At 50.0% G+C, this 20095-nt stretch overlaps 1 protein-coding gene across 3 annotated transcripts in view; it reads right to left on the reverse strand.

Moving 5' to 3' along the window:
* Positions 1-12037, reverse strand: part of LOC134347255 (FYN-binding protein 1) — a 253395-nt gene extending 241358 nt beyond the window's left edge. Inside the window, exon 1 of one of the 3 annotated variants that reach the window (XM_063049617.1) lies at positions 11905-12037. In XM_063049617.1, the coding sequence (XP_062905687.1) occupies positions 11905-11907 (3 nt within the window). In that variant the 5' untranslated portion in view covers positions 11908-12037. Of the gene's footprint in view, positions 1-8427; positions 9002-11904 lie in introns of those variants that run through there. The other 2 variants (XM_063049616.1, XM_063049618.1) reach the window with 2 other exon arrangements.
* Between the last annotated feature and the right edge of the window lie 8058 nt (positions 12038-20095).

Consider the following 20095-nt stretch of genomic DNA (forward strand, 5'->3'; position numbering starts at 1 on the left):
CCGATCTCCGGCACTGTCTGTGTGTGAAGTTTGTGTTTCCCTGTAACCGACCCCGATCTCTGGCACTGTCCGCGTGTTTCCCTGTGACTGATCCCGATCTACGGCACTGTCCGTGTGTGGAGTTTGTGTTTCCCTATGACTGATCCTGATCTCCGGCACTGTCCGAGTGTAAAGTTTGTGTTTCCCTGTAACTGATCCCGATCTCCAGCACTGTCCGTGTGTTTCCCTGTGACTGATCCTGATCTCCGGCACTGTCCGTGTGTGGAGTTTGTGTTTCCCTGTAACCGAGCCCGATCTCCGGCACTGTCCGTGTGTGGAGTTTGTATGTTTCCCTGTAACCGACCCCGATCTCCGGCACTGTCCGTGTGTTTCCCTGTGACCGATCCTGATCTCCGGCATTGTCCGTGTGTGGAGTTTGTGTTTCCCAGTGACTGATCCCGATCTCCAGCACTGTCCGAGTGCAAAGTTTGTGTGTTTCCCAGTGACTGATCCCGATGTCCGGCACTGTCTGTGTGTTTCCCTGTGTCCGATCCTGATCTCCGGCACTGTCCATTTGTGGAGTTTGTGTTTCCCTGTAAATGATCCTGATCTCCGGCACTGTCCGAGTGTAAAGTTTGTGTTTCCCAGTGACTGATCCTGATCTCCGGCATTGTCTGTGTATTTCCCAGTGACTGATCCCAATCTCCGGCACTGTCTGTGTGTGAAGTTTGTGTTTCCCTGTAACTGATCCCGATCTCCGGCACTGTCTGTGTGTGAAGTTTGTGTTTCCCTGTAACTGACCCCGATCTCCGGCACTGTCCGTGTGTTTCCCTGTGACCGATCCCGATCTCCGGCACTGTCCGTGTGTTTCCCTGTGGCTGATCCCGATCTCCGGCACTGTTCGTCTGTGGAGTTTGTGTGTTTCCCTGTAACCGACCCCGATCTCCGGCACTGTCCGCGTGTTTCCCTGTGACCGATCCCGATCTCCGGCACTGTTCGTCTGTGGAGTTTGTGTGTTTCCCTGTAACCGACCCCGATCTCCGGCACTGTCCGCGTGTTTCCCTGTGACCGATCCCGATCTCCGGCACTGTCCGTGCGTGGAGTTTGTGTGTTTCCCTGTGACTGATCCCGATCTCCGGCACTGTCCGAGTGTAAAGTTTGAGTTTCCCAGTGACCGATCCCGATCTCCGGCACTGTCCGCGTGTTTCCCTGTGACTGATCCCGATCTCCGGCACTGTTCGTCTGTGGAGTTTGTGTGTTTCCCTGTAACCGACCCCGATCTCCGGCACTGTCCGCGTGTTTCCCTGTGACCGATCCCGATCTCCGGCACTGTCCGTGCGTGGAGTTTGTGTGTTTCCCTGTGACTGATCCCGATCTCCGGCACTGTCCGAGTGTAAAGTTTGAGTTTCCCAGTGACCGATCCCGATCTCCGGCACTGTCCGAGTGTAAAGTTTGTGTTTCCCAGTGACTGATCACGATCTCCGGCACTGTCCGCGTATTTCCCAGTGACTGATCCCGATCTCCGGCACTGTCCGCGTGTTTCCCAGTGACTGATCCCGATCTCCGGCACTGTCCGCGTGTTTCCCTGTGACCGATCCCGATCTCCGGCACTGTCCGTGTGTGGAGCTTGTGTTTCCCTGTAACCGACCCCGATCTCTGGCACTGTCCGACTGTAAAGTTTGTGTTTCCCAGTGACTGATCCCGATCTCCGGCACTGTCCGTGTATTTCCCTGTGACCGATCCCGATCTCCGGCACTGTCTGAGTGTAAAGTTTGTGTTTCCCAGTGACTGATCCCGATCTCCGGCACTGTCCATGTGTTTCCCAGTGACAGATCCTGATCTCCGGCACTGTCCGAATGTAAAGTTTAAGTTTCCCAGTGACTGATCCCGATCACCAGCACTGTCCGTGTATTTCCCAGTGAGCGATCCCGATCTCCGGCACTGTCCGAGTGTAAAGTTTGTGTTTCCCAGTGACTGATCCCGATCTCCGGCACTGTCCGCGTGTTTCCCAGTGACCGATCCCGATCTCCGGCACTGTCCGAGTGTAAAGTTTGTGTTTCCCAGTGACTGATCCCGATCTCCGGCACTGTCCGCGTGTTTCCCAGTGACTGATCCCGATCTCCGGCACTGTCCATGTGTGGAGTTTGTGTTTCCCTGTGACTGATCCCGATCTCCGGCACTGTCTGTGTGTGAAGTTTGTGTTTCCCTGTAACTGATCCCGATCTCCAGCACTGTCTGTGTGTGAAGTTTGTGTTTCCCTGTAACCAACCCCGATCTCCGGCACTGTCCGTGTGTTTCCCTGTGACCGATCCCGATCTCCGGCACTGTCCGTGTGTGGAGTTTGTGTGTTTCCCTGTGACTGATCCTGATCTCCGGCACTGTCCGAGTGTAAAGTTTGTGTTTCCCAGTGACTGATCCCGATCTCCAGCACTGTCCGCGTGTTTCCCAGTGACTGATCCCGATCTCTGGCACTGTCTGCGTGTTTCATGTGACTGATCCCGATCTCCGGCACTGTCCGTGTGTGGAGTTTGTGTGTTTCCCTGTAACCGAGCCCGATCTCCGGCACTGTCCGCGTGTTTCCCTGTGACCGATCTCCGGCACTGTCCGTGCGTGGAGTTTGTGTGTTTCCCTGTGACCGATCTCGATCTCCGGCTCTGTCCGAGTGTAAAGTTTGTGTTTCCCAGTGACTGATCCTGATCTCCGGCACTGTCCGTGTATTTCCCTGTGACTGATCCCGATCTCCGGCACTGTCCGCGTGTTTCCCAGTGACTGATCCTGATCTCCGGCACTGTCCGAATGTAAAGTTTGTGTTTCCCAGTGACTGATCCCGATCTCCGGCACTGTCCGTGTGTGGAGTTTGTGTGTTTCCCTGTAACCGACCCCGATCTCCGGCACTGGCCGTGCGTGGAGTTTGTGTGTTTCCCTGTGACCAATCCCCATCTCCGGCACCGTCCGAGTGTAAAGTTTGTGTTTCCCAGTGACTGATCCTGATCTCCGGCACTGTCCGAGTGTAAAGTTTGTGTTTCCCAGTGACTGATCCTGATCTCCGGCACTGTCCGAGTGTAAAGTTTGTGTTTCCCAGTGACTGATTCCGATCTCCGGCACTGTCCGTGTATTTCCCAGTGACTGATCCCGATCTCCGGCACTGTCCGTGTGTGGAGTTTGTGTTTCCCTGTGACCGATCCTGATCTCCGGCACTGCCCGTGTGTTTCCCTGTGACTGATCCCGATCTCCGGCACTGTCCGTGTGTGGAGTTTGTGTTTCCCAGTGACTGATCCCGATCTCCTTGTCAATCCCCCTGTTGTGAGGAATTTGATTACAGCTCCCAGAAGGCTGGATACACCACGTCGGCTGCTCCCCCACTTTATTTATCCGCTGAAAACATCCTTAAAGAACGCCCTGATTATCTAAACGAAAATCCAAATGTGTCCTCTGGTCCTAGACTTTCCTATTATAGGAAATATACATTTGAAATTATATGGATTAAGTTTTTTTCTTTTCAGATTCAGATTCAGTTTCATTTAATTATCATGAATACATGGAAACATACTGAGAAATGCGTCAACCAACACCAGGATGTGCTGTGTCCAGCCTGCACAAGCAGCAACATTGTAACAGTGAAACAAGCCATTTACCTCACACACGCACGCACACTCACACACACGCACACACACACTCACACACACACACACACTCACACACAGACACAGACACACACATTCACTCTCACACACACACAGACACACACTCTCACACACTCACTCACACACAGACACAGACACACACACACACACTCACACACACACACTCACACACTCTCACACAGACACACACACACACTCTCACACACACACAGACACACACTCTCACACGCTCACTCACACACAGACACACATTCACTCACATGCACGCACACACACAGACACAGACACAGACTCACACACTCACACACTCACTCACACACACAGACACGCACTCTCACACAGACACACAACTCACACAGACACACACTCACTCACACGCACACTCACACACAGACACACACACACACTCTCACACACACACAGACACACACTCTTACACACACACACTCACACACTCACTCACACAGACACAGACACACACACACAGTCACACACACACACACATTCACTCACATGCACACTCACACACAGACACAGACTCACACACTCACACACTCACACACTCACTCACACGCACACTCACACACACAGACACGCACTCTCACACAGACACACACACTCACACAGACACTCACTCACTCACACGCACACTCACACACAGACACAGACACACACACTCACACACTCACACACTCACTCACACACACTCACACACTCACTCACACACTCACTCACACCAGGGCTGGATTAACCTGGCAGCAAAAGTAGCACATGCTACGGGCGTGGCATTTTTGAGGACCCCGCCTGCACTAAATGCTTGCAAGCTGCAGTTTGGTGAAATCAGCATCTCAGCATATTCTCTCGACAGTTAGAGTGAGTTTTGAGTAGACGATTCATTTACACTTAAATATATGACTTCAACTGTCAGTCTTCTGTTCTTTGACAAAGTACTGTGGATTGAGTTCATAACAATGCATTTCCTAAAAGCTGTGAACCCAGTTTCATTTGTAACAATGCATCTCAGGCCCCTCTGAGACAAGAATGCTGAGTTTACAGGTAGTTGCAAAGACACCATATCTACGCTGTTTGAATATGAATTCTCTTCTATGTTAGCACATAACATACCAGATAATGTATTATGGATTTTAACTTGCATTCCTAAAGGCCATGAATGCCAGCTTAGGCATACTGGCGCCGGTGGAATGAATTTAATCAAAAGATGTGAAAACTTCAAAGAAATTGTCCATACTTGTAACTATGAACTGTCCTTTGTGTTTAACAAATAAATATCGAGCCTCAATCACAAGGTGGTTAAGACCTGTTCTGTCGGGGTCTCTGCCTGCTGTAACCTTGTCTTGTCGAATAAGGAAACTACCTTGTACCTACTGGTAACGCAACGCTCTGTAATTTCATCCACGCCACAACGACGATGATCTGGCAACGCTGTTGTTTTCACGTCGGGGAAGCCGCATGCTACATGGTACGGGATGTGTGTGCAGGTGTGTGTTGGCTCCTTGCTGTGTCGTGGTATAAATGCTCATGCAAACCAAGGAAGGGGACATAAATCTTACCTATCTTAAAAAACATGTGAGGAATTCATCAATCTGATTGGATCCAGCATACTAGATCACATTATCGGTGAAGTGAAGAAATACAAGCGCAAACACGAGGAAATCAGCAGATGCTGGAATTTCATGCAACACACATAAAAGTTGCTGGTGAATGCAGCAGGCCAACTGCGTTCACCAGCAACTTTTCTGTGTGTTGAAGAAATACAATTATTATTCTGTTTCATTGGATTCTACTCCAGATATATCTAATGTGAACCAGCTGACTTTGATTGTGTGTTATGTTTTGCTGCCTAAGACCAGTTGAAAGATTTGTGAAGTTTTTGGATATGGAAGGTCATAGTACTGAACAGCTCGCTCAAAGTTTACCAGACTTTTTAAAGGAAAATGACATTGATATAAAAGACCGCCGTGGTCAAAGTTATGACAATGCCAGCAACATGAATGGCAAGTACAGTGGCTTACAAGCACGAATTAAAGAGCTGAATGAGTTTGTGGATTACATTCCATGTTTTGCACCTTCACTAAATTTGGTTGGAAAATGTGCTGCTGAATGTTGTCAAGAAGCATTAATTTTCTTTCAATTTGTAGAAAGCCTGCACACATTTTTTCCTGCTTCTCCTTATGGGTGGGATCTCCTTTCTGCTGCATTATCTGATGGTGGTGCTCATTTGCCCATTGTGAAAAGAATATCAGATACCAGGTGGTCAGCTCGTGTAGATGCAACAAAAGCCCTTTTACACAGCTTTTCTGCAATAAAACAAAGTCTTGGATGACATTTCAAATAACAATGATCAGAAGGCAGAGTGTCGACAACGGGCTCGTGGACGACTTTCAACCATGATGAAGTTGGAAACAGGAATAATGGTCATATTGTGCGATCAAGTATAACAGTGTTTTCAAATGACCAGTGCTTCTTTGCAATCTTCTGGCCAAGACTTGAACACAGCTTGTGCACTCTATGAATCCTTGCATAGATATATTCAAGCTATGCGTTCTACTTTTTCAGACATTGTGCAAAAGGCCAAAGATCGAACGAAGTGTGAAGATTATCAACAGCAAACTTGAAGAAAACACAAGCAAAGTCGTGCGTATGATAATTTCAGTGGTTCCAGCATTCTTGAGCTACTTGTTGTATCTCAAACGCCTTCTCAGAAGTTTAAAAGCCAAACATTTCTTGCCATTATTAACAGCTTGCCTTCTGCCCTGTCAAAAAGGCAGAAAGCTTATCTTCATCAGTTACAGTTGTTTACATCTGAAGAGATCCTAAAAACGTCATCAAATCTTATTAAATCATGTCCAGAAGATCTGGAAGAAATTCTTGATGAAGAATTTGTACAGTTTACTGAACTGTTGAAAACTGATCTTGCTTCTCATATTGGTGCCAGACAAGACCTTGTAGAGTTACAGTTGTACAGTTTGATAACTGACAATTCTTTGGAGTCACGTTTTCCAAATGTAGAAAATGCCTTGCGCATCTATTCGTCACTCATGGTTATCAACTGCAGTGGAGAACGCTCATTTTCAAAACTGAAAAGGATTAAGAACGAACTAAGGAGCACCATGGATCAAAACAGATTGAACAACCTCACTCTAATGAGCATTGAACATGAACTTCTGCGTGAAGTAGACATTTCCAGTATCAAAAAACAAATTTGCTCATGCTAAATCTAGAAAATGTAACTTTTAAATTGTAGTTTTGCTACTTTTGACATGTGAAATTGATACCTACATGTAAGTAATACTATTACTGAAGTGTCAGACATTTGTCGTATTATCTGGCTGTATAGCAAATGAAATAACTGAATCACTTTACTATGCAAGTAAATAATTTATGTTTTAATACTTATGTGCATTTTTAAAATTTAGGGCCCCTTTATAACATATGCTACAGGCCCCACACTAGCTTAATCCGGCCCTGACTCACACACTCACACTTACACTCACACAGACAGACAGACAGACAGACACACACACACACACACACACACACACAATTCCTCCACTATCAGATGTCCTCCTTTTTTAAAGAAAGGGGCTTCCCTTCCTCCACTATCAACTCTGCTCTCAAACGCATCTCCCCCATTTCACGTACATCTGCTCTCACTCCAGCCTCCCACCACCCCACTAGGAATAGGGTTCCCCTGGTCCTCACCTACCACCCCACCAGCCTCCGGGTCCAACATATTATTCTCCGTAACTTCAGCCACCTCCAACGGGATCCCACCACTAAGCACATCTTTCCCTCCCCCCCCCTCTCTCTGCTTTCCGCAGGGATCTCTCCCTACGCGACTCCCTTTTCCATTCGTCCCTCCCCATCCCTCCCCACTGATCTCCCTCCTGGCACTTATCCGTGTAAGCGGAACAAGTGCTACACATGCCCTTACACTTCCTCCCTTACCACCATTCAGGGCCCCAGACAGTCCTTCCAGGTGGGCGACACTTGACCTGTGAGTCGGCTGGGGTGATATACTGCGTCCGGTGCTCCCGATGTGGCCTTCTATATATTGGTGAGACCCGACGCAGACTGGGAGACCGCTTTGCTGAACACCTACGCTCTGTCCGCCAGAGAAAGCAGGATCTCCCAGTGGCCACACATTTTAATTCCACATCCCATTCCCATTCTGACATGTCTATCCACGGCCTCCTCTACTGTAAAGATGAAGCCACACTCAGGTTGGAGGAACAACACCTTCTATTCCGTCTGGGTAGCCTCCAACCTGATGGCATGAACGTCGACTTCTCTAACTTCCGCGAATGCCCCACCTCCCCCTCTTACCCCATGTGTTACTTATTTTTATACACACATTCTTTCTCTCACTCTCCTTTTTCTCCCTCTGTCCCTCTGACTATACCCCTTGCCCATCCTCTGGGTCCACCCTCCCCCCGTCTTTCTCCCTGGGCCTCCTGTCCCATGATCCTCTGATATCACTTTTGCCAATCACCTGTCCAGGTCTTGGCTCCATCCCTCCCCCTCCTGTCTTCTCCTATCATTTTGGATCTCCCCCTCCCCCTCCCCCTCCCACTTTCAAATCTCTTACTCACTCTTCCTTCAGTTAGTCCTGATGAAGGGTCTCGGCCTGAAATGTCGACTGTACCTCTTCCTAGAGATGCTGCCTGGCCTGCTGCGTTCACCAGCAACTTTGATTTGTGTTGCTTGCAAATACGCAGTCTGATTATTCAGTGCATTCCCAATTATAATGTGTTTGTACATCTTCCTTGTGAATTTTGCCTACCTGATTCTCTGTGCCTGTGATTTTTTTCATTGTACCTGTGCCATTAGAGCAACGCTATTGCAGCTCGGAACGTTGAAGTTCTGAGTTCAGTTCTGGCGTCCTCTGTAAGGAGTTTGTAAATTTTCCCTGTGGATACATAGGTTTCCTCCAGGTGCTCTGGTTTCCTCCCACTGTCCAAAGACCGGTTAGTAGGTTAATTGGTCGCTGTAAGTGTAAGCTGGGCCGCTGGGTGGTGTGGTTCATGAGCTGGAAGAGCCTATTCTGCACTCTGTCTCTAAGTAAAACAATACAGGTACTTGTGCAGATGACGATAAAGTTGACCCTGAGTGTCGGAGCCCCTTCACCGTGAGGACCACCGCAGTTCAAGAAGCAGCACGACGAGCTGAGTGGCCTAATCCATCTTCAACTTCTCCTGCCCGATTTGTAGCAGTGTCCGTGGAACGGATGTCCTCTCGATCAACGGTCCGAAGCCAGGTAGCTCGGCCGTTTCCCCACCCGCTCTGAGGTGCGCCCAGTGGAAGCTGCCACTAGACACCAGAGGGAGGGGCCAGCATTGGAGAACTTGCCTGAACAGCCTCCTTCTGGGCTGCAGAAAACCCAAGAAGGGTTTATGAAAAACGTTCTCCAACTACCGTACTGGTTGAGTGACTATTGTGGTTAACGAAAGTACTAGGAGGCATCTCTCGTACCTTGCAAATGACCAGGGGGTCCATCAGGGCTTCAGTCTCTTCACCTGGGGGTTTCCAACATCCTTGTAGAAACTTCCAACCACCTGAGAGTTTGCTCAAAGTGCCCGTTTAATTTCCTGAGCGTATGGCATTGCAAGCACTTCACTCTCTGTTTACAAAGCAGCTAGGAGCTTGTTACCTTGGAGACCACAACACTGGGGTTTCAGGCCTTGCAGGAGTTTACCTGGATCTTAAAGGTGCCGTGGAGAAGGGACACAGTTTGGCAGAATCCTGCAGCACATCCACATCCAAGAGTCAACAGGAAAGATATGAATAATATTGAGATAGTGCAGAGAAAATTTGCAAGGGCTTTGCTGGGACTTGCCGACCTGAGTTATAGGGAAAAGTTGAACTTTACTCCCCAGAGCGTAGGAGAACGAGGGGAGATTTGATAGCGGAATACAAAATGACGAGAAGTATGGGTGGGGAAGTGCAAGCTGGCTTTTTCCACTGGGGTTGGGTGAGACTAGAACTACAGGTCATGGGTTAAGGGTGAAAGGTGAAATGTTTAAGGAGAACAGGAGGGGGGACTTCACTCAGAGGGTGGTGCGAGTGTGGAATGTGCTGCCAGCAGAAGTGGTTTGATTTCAACATTTAAGAGAAATTTAGATAGGTACATGGATGGGAGGGGTATGGCCCAGGTACAGGACATGGGACTAGGCAGATTAACAGTTTGGCACAGAATAGATGGGCCAAAGGGCCTGTTTCTGTGCCGTAGTGTTCTATGGCTCCATCAAAATTCAAGCATGGATTTTATTGCCATCTACACACGTCCATGTGTGCACAGGTGCAATGGAAAACTCCCTGATGGCAACATCACAGGCACATCAGGTCACGAGGAAGAACGTACAGGAGCCTCAGGACCCACACCACCAGGTTCAGGAACAGTTACTGCCCCTCAACTATCAGGCAGGAGGTACAGGAGCCTCAGGGCTCACACCACCAGACTCAGGAACAGTTATTACCCCTCGACCATCAGGCAGGAGGTACAGGAGCCTCAGGACCCACACCACCAGGTTCAGGAACAGTTATTACCCCTTGACCATCAGGAAGGAGGTACAGGAGCCTCAGGACCCACACCACCAGGTTCAGGAACAGTTATTATCCCTCAACCATCAGGAAGGAGGTACAGGAGCCTCAGGACCCACACCACCAGGTTCAGGAACAGTTATTATCCCTCAACCATCAGGAAGGAGGTACAGGAGCCTCAGGACCCACACCACCAGGTTCAGGAACCGTTATTACCTCTCAACCATCAGGAAGGAGGTACAGGAGCCTCAGGACCCACACCACCAGGCTCAGGAATAGTTATTACCCCTCGACCATCAGGCAGGAGGTACAGGAGCCTCAGGGCTCACACCACCAGGTTCAGGAACAGTTATTACCCCTCAACCATCAGGAAGGAGGTACAGGAATAGAACCTACGTTTGCCCAACCTCTTGCTATGCCACACGCCCTCTAATCCAGGCAGCATCCTGGTGAACGTCCTCTGCACCCTCTCCTCATCCTTCCTATAATGGAGTAACCAGAGCTGGACGCAACATTCCAGATGCAGCCTAACTAGATGGTGTTTATCCCTCTGCATAGATGCTGCCTGAGCTGCAGCAACTGGTGTGTGTTGCTCTGGATTTCCAGCATCTGCAGAATCTGCTGTGTTTACCACTTCCCGACACATCGTTACCATGACGTGAGAGATCATGGTCTTCCATCTGCCCTTTTTCTGAGAGGTAGCGAGGGATCGTTGTCTGTGGGGAAGACCCCTCTCCCCCCACTTCTTCTCCATGCCACTGCCCTCACTCTCCTCCCCATCCCTGACCATGACTGGTCTCGGCAAATCTTTCTACAGAAGTGGTTTGCCATTGCCGTTCTCAGGGCAGAGTCTTTACAAGATGGGTGACCCCAGCCATTATCAATACTCTTCAGAGATTGTCTGCCTGGCATCAGTGGTCACATCACCAGGACTTGTGATATGCTCATGCGGCTTCACCTGACCCTGAGCGGGGGGCTAAGCAGGTGCTACACCCTGCCCAAGGGTGACCTGCAGGCTAGCGGAGGGTAGGAGCACCTTACATTTCCTTTGGTAGAGGCTTATCTCCACCCCGCCATCCTAAAAAAATTCCCAACTATTGAACTCAGTTCCTTGATTAATGAAAGCAAGCCTGCCTCACCAATTGTGATACCCTGACCCCTGACTCAGACCAACTCTTCACTCATACTGACCCCTTACCTCAGACCCAGACCAAATCCTCACCCAGACCAACTCTTGACCCATAACTATCCCTGACCCCCCGACTCAGACCAACCCCTGACCAGTAACTACCCCAGTCCCGTGACCCATAACTATCCCTGACCCCTGACTATAACTATCTCTGACCCCTGACCTAGACTGGACCTTCACACAGACTGACCCTGCCCCATAACTACCCCAGTCCCTGACCCCTGACCAAGACTGAACCCTGACTCAGACTGGACCCTCAACCATAACGATCCTAGTCTAGACTGACTGGTGTTCCAGCCTCAGTCTAGCCCAGCCACAGAGTAGCTAATGTTCCCCAAGCGTTGTGCTGGGTTTGAGTGAGCTGGCCCCAGCTTCACACTTCATTTGAATACAGCATGCAAATTTGACCGAGCCCAGTCAGTGTCCAACATGATGAACAAACAGCACAGGCATTGAGGTCAGGCAGATGCCCCACCATGGGAAATACATGTACACCGTTTGATCCGCGTTCGCATTCACCCTCACACTTACCATTCTTGACCCCGACCAGGGTCACTTGTCACATCCCTGCTTCTCACTGTCCACTTGCTTCCCCTTCAAGTGTGGAAGTGCAGTTTTGCACAGCTACAGGAAACGATATCATCACTGTCGAATTCTGCGTACAGTCCCAAGACTAAGAATACTGAGGTCTCTGAGGCGGGGCGCAGGATGATGGGAGGGGCTTCTTTCAAAACGTACCAGCACTAAGTAAGACACTCCAGTGACCCGACACAGGATCACAGACACTATACGGTACAGACAGGGCCAATGTAGATATAGGTACAATGTGGGATGGTGTGAACACACACACACTCACACACACTCACACTCATGCACACACTCACACAAACTCACACACACACTCACACACACACTCACACACTCATACACAAGCACATTCACACAGACACACTCACACATCAGGTGTAATATCACTGGCATATTGCAATATATAATACTAAAATCTATGAGTCTGAGATACCTGCTCGGCTGCGCTGGGGCACATCATCGGTGATGTAACCTGGGGTCACTGGGTGTTTCAGGTCTTTTAACATCAGACTCCCTCGCCCAGGTGACCGAGCCAGGGTTGATCCAGCCCTGGCTGGTGTCTCAGCAGCATTGGTCCATGGTCACACTGCTTGATCTGTAGCCATGTGGAGGCTCGCTCAGCAGCCCCTGTGACGGTCCTGATGGCTGTTTTCTTTGCAGTCCTCCCCCCCACCGGTAATACCAAGCAGAGAGTAGGTCTTGCAGAGTGAGCAGCTGGCAAAATCTCTACTTACTTACTTGCAATGAAGGTCCTCCATCTCTGGTGCTGTTCAGAGCTTCCTTCATCATGTCAGTCAGTAGCTTTTCACTACTGTCAGTCATGCAAATCCCGGGAGGAGACTCAGGAATACTGGCTCACTTAGATGTAAAAGGAATCCTCATTGCTGTTTCCGTAACAATATTGTTTTACCGGTCAGGGTTATTAGCCCTGAGCTGAAGCCCCCAACTTGGTGGACCGGGGAGCCACTCTTAGTCTGGCCTCTACCCTTTGACCTGTTGGCATGGGTGACCCCACCAAGATCCAAAGTATAAAGCCCTGACTCCAGCCAACATCGCTCTCTGGGCAATTGAGGCACACAGGCCTCCCAGCCACGACGAGGGTGTGATCCTCCGGGAGGGAGGCCTTTACACCCCACCTTTATAGGGTCACAATGTGCCCCCCACCCCTGTCACTGCCAGCTCCTGGCGTTTGGCCTCCCTACACTTGAGCGCCTCCTCAATCCGGACTTCCCAAGGCACCGTCAGTTCTACCACGACCAGGAGGTCTCGGGCAGAACGCCCATGTTAGGCCTCGGGGAGAATAATGCAATAAAGTCAGGGAAATTTAATTGCTTGCCAAGGTAAATTACAATTATATATATATACATTGAATTAAATATTTAGTGCAAAAAGAGAGCAAAATATGAGAAAAGCAGTGTGGTAGTGTACATGGGTTCATTGTTCAGAAATCTGTTGGCAGTGGGGAAGAGCACACAAGAACGTAAGCATTTTCATAGATATCAAACAAGATGGAGACACAAGGTTCTACAGACGCTGGAATCTGGAATAGCAAACAAAGTTCTGGAGGGATAAGATTAGCTTTATTTGTCACATGTATAGTATCAGGGTGCCAAAAACATTAGCACAGTACTGCAGGAATTTTATGTTTTGCTCTGTACTGCTGCCGCAAAAAAACAATTTTCATGACAGATGTGAGTGATGATAAACCTGATTCTGATCTGGGTCTTTACTGTGGACTGAGAGTGGGAAGAGGACAGGGAGAGGGGAATCATGGTTGGGAAAGGGGGAAGGGAGAGGGGAGGGAGCGGGAAGTACCTGAGATACATTCTGTAATGATCAATAAACCAATTGTTTGGAATCAGATGACCTTGCCTGGTGTCTCAGGGCTGGGTGTGTCTGCACCCACACCACTGCCCCACCCCTGGCTCTCCTTCTCTACCATCTGTCCCACCCCCCTCACGCGGCGCTCCACCCTCAACATTCCCAGCATCCCTCGCTCTCGCCAGATTTACAAACTGGCTCTCTGCTCCACGTTGACAAATTCAGTACTGTGCAAAAGCCTTCAGCATACTAGCTACTGTGTTATATGTGCCTACAGTACCGTACGTTGAAGTCTGCAGTAAATTATGTTGTTTGCATCAGCATCTAGCACAATCTGAGTAATGCTGGGGCACAAAGCTTCAGACTGCAGCACAGCATGACCACAACTTGCTAACCCCACCCTTGAGAAAGTGAGAAGAATCTGGAGCGTCGAAGAAAACTCACATGTTCACGGGAAGAACTGAGAAACTCCTTACAGACCAGGGTGGGAATTGAACCCCCCAGTTGCTGTTGCTGTAAATCTTTATGCTAACCGCTGCAGTCATGCGCCATGCCACTGTACGGGCAACCCCATCCTTGCCAGTACTGTTACGACTTAATCTGCCTCTACTCCCTAGCTGTGCAGTCAAAACCCTCCCCACTCACTGGGTAAATGTGCATCCCTCCCCACAACCCCCCCAAATGGATTTTGTTGTTTGTGATCCCCTAAGTTCCCGATCACTCCGCCACAGCAGCGCAGTGGTGAGCTCACAGTAACGTAACGGTTAACCTAAGGCTTTACAGCGCCATCGATCGCTGATCAGGTTCCATTCAGCTGTTGGCTGTAAGGAGTTTGTACGTCGTCCCTGTGACCGGGTGGGATTTTCTGTTGGCTGTAAGGAGTTTGTATGTCGTCCCTGTGACCGGGTGGGATTTTCTGTTGGCTGTAAGGAGTTTGTACGTCGTCCCTGTGACCGGGTGGGATTTTCTGTTGGCTGTAAGGAGTTTGTACGTCGTCCCTGTGACCGGGTGGGATTTTCTGTTGGCTGTAAGGAGTTTGTACGTCGTCCCTGTGACCGGGTGGGATTTTCTGTTGGCTGTAAGGAGTTTGTACGTTGTCCCTGTGAACATGTGGGATTTTCTGGGTGCTCCTGTTCCCTGCCACATCGCAGAGACATGTGGGTTAGGTTTCGTGAGCAGTGGGCCGTGCTATATCAGTGCTGGAGGCAGGCTAACTCTTGCGGGCTGCCCCCAGCACATCCTCAACTGTGTTGGTTGTTGATGTAAAACGACACGTTTCACTGTATGTTTCAATGTTTCGATGTACATGTGGCAGATAAAGCTAACGGTTTTCTTTTTATCGAATCTTGTCTCACTAGACTGTGGCTGTGGACCAGCATCTTCTGTCCGTGCCCATCACGACCCTGGAGCAGCAGGAAACACCTGAACCTCTCAGCCAACTTCACCAAGGCTCAGCTCGACCTTCCCACCCCTCCCCACCCCCAGAAACTGGAGGAGAATGAAGGTAAAGGAGAATTAAATAATTGTTACTCTGGATCCGATGCAGCCCAAAAAAACACACAAAAAATAAAGAACACAGTAATTTAAAAAAAATAAAAGTACATAAGATAGCTTACAGTATATAAATAGATTGATTGCATGTTCATAAAGTGATGCTCGCTTGTATAATTTGTGTATAATTTATGTGTGTTCTCTGTGTCTGTGTGCGGCCTCAAGAAGGCAAAATCCTTTGTCTAAGATCCCCAGCCTCTGTGCCATGCCATCTCTTACACTCCCATCGGGCAGGAGGTACTGAATCCTGTAGTCCCACACCACCACCCGGCCATGCCATCTCTCACACTCCCATCGGGCAGGAGGTACTGAATCCTGTAGTCCCACACCACCACCCGGCCACGCCATCTCTCACACTCCCATCGGGCAGGAGGTACTGAATCCCGAAATCCCACACCACCACCCGGCCACGCCATCTGTCACACTCCCATCGGGCAGGAGGTACTGAATCCTGTAGTCCCACACCACCCGGCCACGCCATCTCTCACACTCCCATCGGGCAGGAGGTACTGAATCCTGTAGTCCCACTCCACCACCCGGCCACGCCATCTCTCACACTCCCATCGGGCAGGAAGTACTGAATCCTGTAGTCCCACACCACCGCCCGGCCACACCATCTCTCACACTCCCATCGGGCAGGAGGTACTGAATCCCGAAATCCCACACCACCACCCGGCCACGCCATCTCTCACACTCCCATCGGGCAGGAGGTACTGAATCCCGAAATCCCACACCACCACCCGGCCACGCCATCTCTCACACTCCCATCGGGCAGGAGGTACTGAATCCTGTAGTCCCACACCACCACCCGGCCACGCCATCTCCCACACTCCCATCGGGCAGGAGGTACTGAATCCTGTAGTCCCACACCACCACCCGGCCACGCCATCTCTCACACTCCCATCGGGCAGGAGGTACTGAATCCTGTAGTCCCACACCACCACCCGGCCACGCCATCTCTCACACTCCCATCGGGCAGGAGGTACTGAATCCCGAAATCCCACACCACCACCCGGCCACGCCATCTCTCACACTCCCATCGGGCAGGAGGTACTGAATCCTGTAGTCCCACACCACCACCCGGCCACGCCATCTCTCACACTCCCATCGGGCAGGAGGTACTGAATCCTGTAGTCCCACACCACCACCCGGCCACGCCATCTCTCACACTCCCATCGGGCAGGAGGTACTGAATCCTGTAGTCCCACACCACCACCCGGCCACGCCATCTCTCACACTCCCATCGGGCAGGAGGTACTGAATCCCGAAATCCCACACCACCACCCGGCCACGCCATCTGTCACACTCCCATCGGGCAGGAGGTACTGAATCCTGTAGTCCCACACCACCACCCGGCCACGCCATCTCTCACACTCCCATCGGGCAGGAGGTACTGAATCCTGTAGTCCCACTCCACCACCCGGCCACGCCATCTCTCACACTGCCATCGGGCAGGAGGTACTGAATCCTGTAGTCCCACACCACCACCCGGCCACGCCATCTCTCACACTGCCATCGGGCAGGAGGTACTGAATCCTGTAGTCCCACACCACCACCCGGCCACGCCATCTCTCACACTCCCATCGGGCAGGAGGTACTGAATCCTGTAGTCCCACACCACCACCCGGCCACGCCATCTCTCACACTCCCATCGGGCAGGAGGTACTGAATCCCGAAATCCCACACCACCACCCGGCCACGCCATCTGTCACACTCCCATCGGGCAGGAGGTACTGAATCCTGTAGTCCCACACCACCCGGCCACGCCATCTCTCACACTCCCATCGGGCAGGAGGTACTGAATCCTGTAGTCCCACTCCACCACCCGGCCACGCCATCTGTCACACTCCCATCGGGCAGGAGGTACTGAATCCTGTAGTCCCACACCACCACCCGGCCACGCCATCTCTCACACTGCCATCGGGCAGGAGGTACTGAATCCTGTAGTCCCACACCACCACCCGGCCACGCCATCTCTCACACTCCCATCGGGCAGGAGGTACTGAATCCTGTAGTCCCACTCCACCACCCGGCCACGCCATCTGTCACACTCCCATCGGGCAGGAGGTACTGAATCCTGTAGTCCCACACCACCAGGTTCAGGAACAGCAACTTCCCTCCAACCATTCGGTTCCTGAACCAACCGCACAACCCTAGTCACCTCAGATCAGCAACACTGTGACACTTTACACTAAAACGTACTTTGATTCTGCCCTGGTTTAGTTCTTTCATGTAAAAATTGTGTGACTGATGTTTAGTTGATGGTTTTTCTAATGACTGCTGTGTGCCTGTAATGCTCCATTGTCCCCGTACACACATGGACTTGTGCAGACTGGAACTGGACTGGAATCGGTTTATTATTGTCATGTGTACCAAGCTGCAGTGAAAAGCCTGTCTTGCAAACAGATCAGATCATTGCACAGTGCACTGAGGTAGAACAAGGTAAAGCAACAACAATGCAGAATGAAGAATGCCGATGACAATAAACAGACACAAAGTCCTGGAGGAACTCAGCAGTTCAGGTAGCATCTATGGAGAGGAATGAACAGTCGATGTTTCAGGCTGAGGCCCTTCATCCATGACTCCCCCATGTGATGATAAACTTGACTTTGACTTTGACATTGACCTGCTCAACCTCTCTCCATGAATCAGTCCCTCATCCTGGAAATATCCTCATAAACCTCTGGCCTCTCTCCGGTTTAACAACATCCCGACCAAAAGTGGCCTGGGTGACTCAGACTTGCCCTTTCCTTTCACAGATTCATGCTGAAGAATCCTTGCTTTTCTGAATAAATGTTTACAGTGGAACTGGAGCCAATAATGTCCCCACCACTGAAGTTAATTGAACCACTAACTGCTACACAGCCGTGGTGCCCAATTGATCGTTTTGCTCTAGGATGGGCTTTGATTTTTTTTGTAAAATAGTCTATAATTTACGTTTCTTTGTCTTATGAATGCTCCTTACCTGATGCTGTGTGCCTGCGATGTGCTGTTTTCGTTGCCCTCGTGTACACATGGACTTGTGCAGGTGACGATAAAGTCCACTTTGCCTCTGCTGTTGCAAGCAAGTATTTTACGGCACCTGCGCACATGACAACGAATCCACTCGACTTGCATAACCTCCTCACGTTGCCGGGCACCGCGGTAGCTTGGCGGTCAGCACGACACTGCTGCAGCTCGGGGTGTCACAGTTCAAGTTCAATCCCAGTGCCTTCCATTGGGAGTCTGTAGGTCCTCCTCATGGAATCCATGGGTGTCCGCCGGGTGCTCTGGTTCCTTCCTAACGACGGCGGGTAGGTTAAACGGTCTTTGTAAGTTGTCCTGTGGTTAACCGTGATTAGGTTATAGTTGAGCAGGTGCGTTTATGGGTGGCAAGGCTCAAGGGCACTTCCAGGGTAAATTGTCCTTCGATTAGGGTAGTGCTTGCTGTTCAGCACGGCTCAAAGGGCCAGGAGGGCCTGCTCTGCCTTGTATATCAATAAGTAAATAAATAAACAACAACATTCTGTCAGTGAAAATCAAACACAGATACCGACAACCTGACACAAAATACTGTCAAGGTTCAGCGGGTCAGTCAGCGTTCGCGGAGAGAGAAACACGGCTAAAGTTTAAGGTTTACAACTCAAGGGAACATCCTGTTAGCTTTTCTGATTATTTGTTGTTTGTGTACCAGATCGCACACCCTTTACCCCTGTTATCTCATAGTTTTTTATATCTATTTATATTTAGTTAATGTGCTTCTTCTTTTATTTTCTCTGCTGAAGAAAACAATTGCATAATTCTTTACAGTACAGTGTTCCACTTTGTGTGTTCTTACCCGCTCACATCCTATTTATATCCTCAGGAACCTCTATGGTCATGATTTACTTCCCTACCCGCACTGAGTCATCAGCAGATTTGGCAACTGCTTGGCAGTGTCGTCACCTGAGTGATAGACTTGTTCGGTGCAAAAGCAGACTCATGATGGTCATCCTCGTTCCATTTCCCAACCTTTGGCCCATGACACTCCACACCATTCTTTCCTTTTAAAAATGGATTTGGACAGACAGCAAACCACTCCACCCAACAACCCACCTGCTGAACCGCAGCCCAATCACTGAAGCTTTATGATAACCAGTTAAACAGTACCGTGGGTGAAAGCTGGAGCAACTCGGAGGAACCCCACGCATTCATCAGGAGAACACACAGACAGCGCCAGAGTTAAGCTCCAAGCTCTGGATCACGGTAATAGCATTACACCAACCATTACACTACCGTCACGCTCTTTCCTGTTCCTGTACCTTTACAACTGTCTTCTAAATGCAGAGACAAGAGACAGCAGACTTTTGCACACACACACATATATATATATATATAGCTGGGGTGCCTCAGACGTTTGCCCAGTACTGTATTTGTCATTGTGGAGTGGAGAGCGAGTTTGAAAATCTGGCGGGGGCAAAGGATGTTGGAAATGGTGAGGGTGGAGTGCAGTGGGAGGGGTATGGGATAGGTAGCAGAAAAGGAGTGCCAGGGTCAGGGTGGGACAGTGGTGTGGGTGCAGACACACCCAGCCCCGAGACACCAGGCAAGGTTATTTGATTCCAAATAATTGGTTTATTGACCATTACAGAATGTCTCTCTGGTGCTTCCTGCTCCCTCCTCTCTCCCTTCCCTTTTCCCAACCATGATTCCCCTCTCCCTGCCCCCTTCCCACTCTCAGTCTACACTAGAGACTCATATCAGAATCAGGTTTATCATCTCTCACATATGTCATGAAATTAGT

The sequence above is a fragment of the Mobula hypostoma genome, chromosome 5 (assembly GCF_963921235.1).
Source record: "Mobula hypostoma chromosome 5, sMobHyp1.1, whole genome shotgun sequence".
NCBI lineage: Eukaryota > Metazoa > Chordata > Chondrichthyes > Myliobatiformes > Myliobatidae > Mobula > Mobula hypostoma.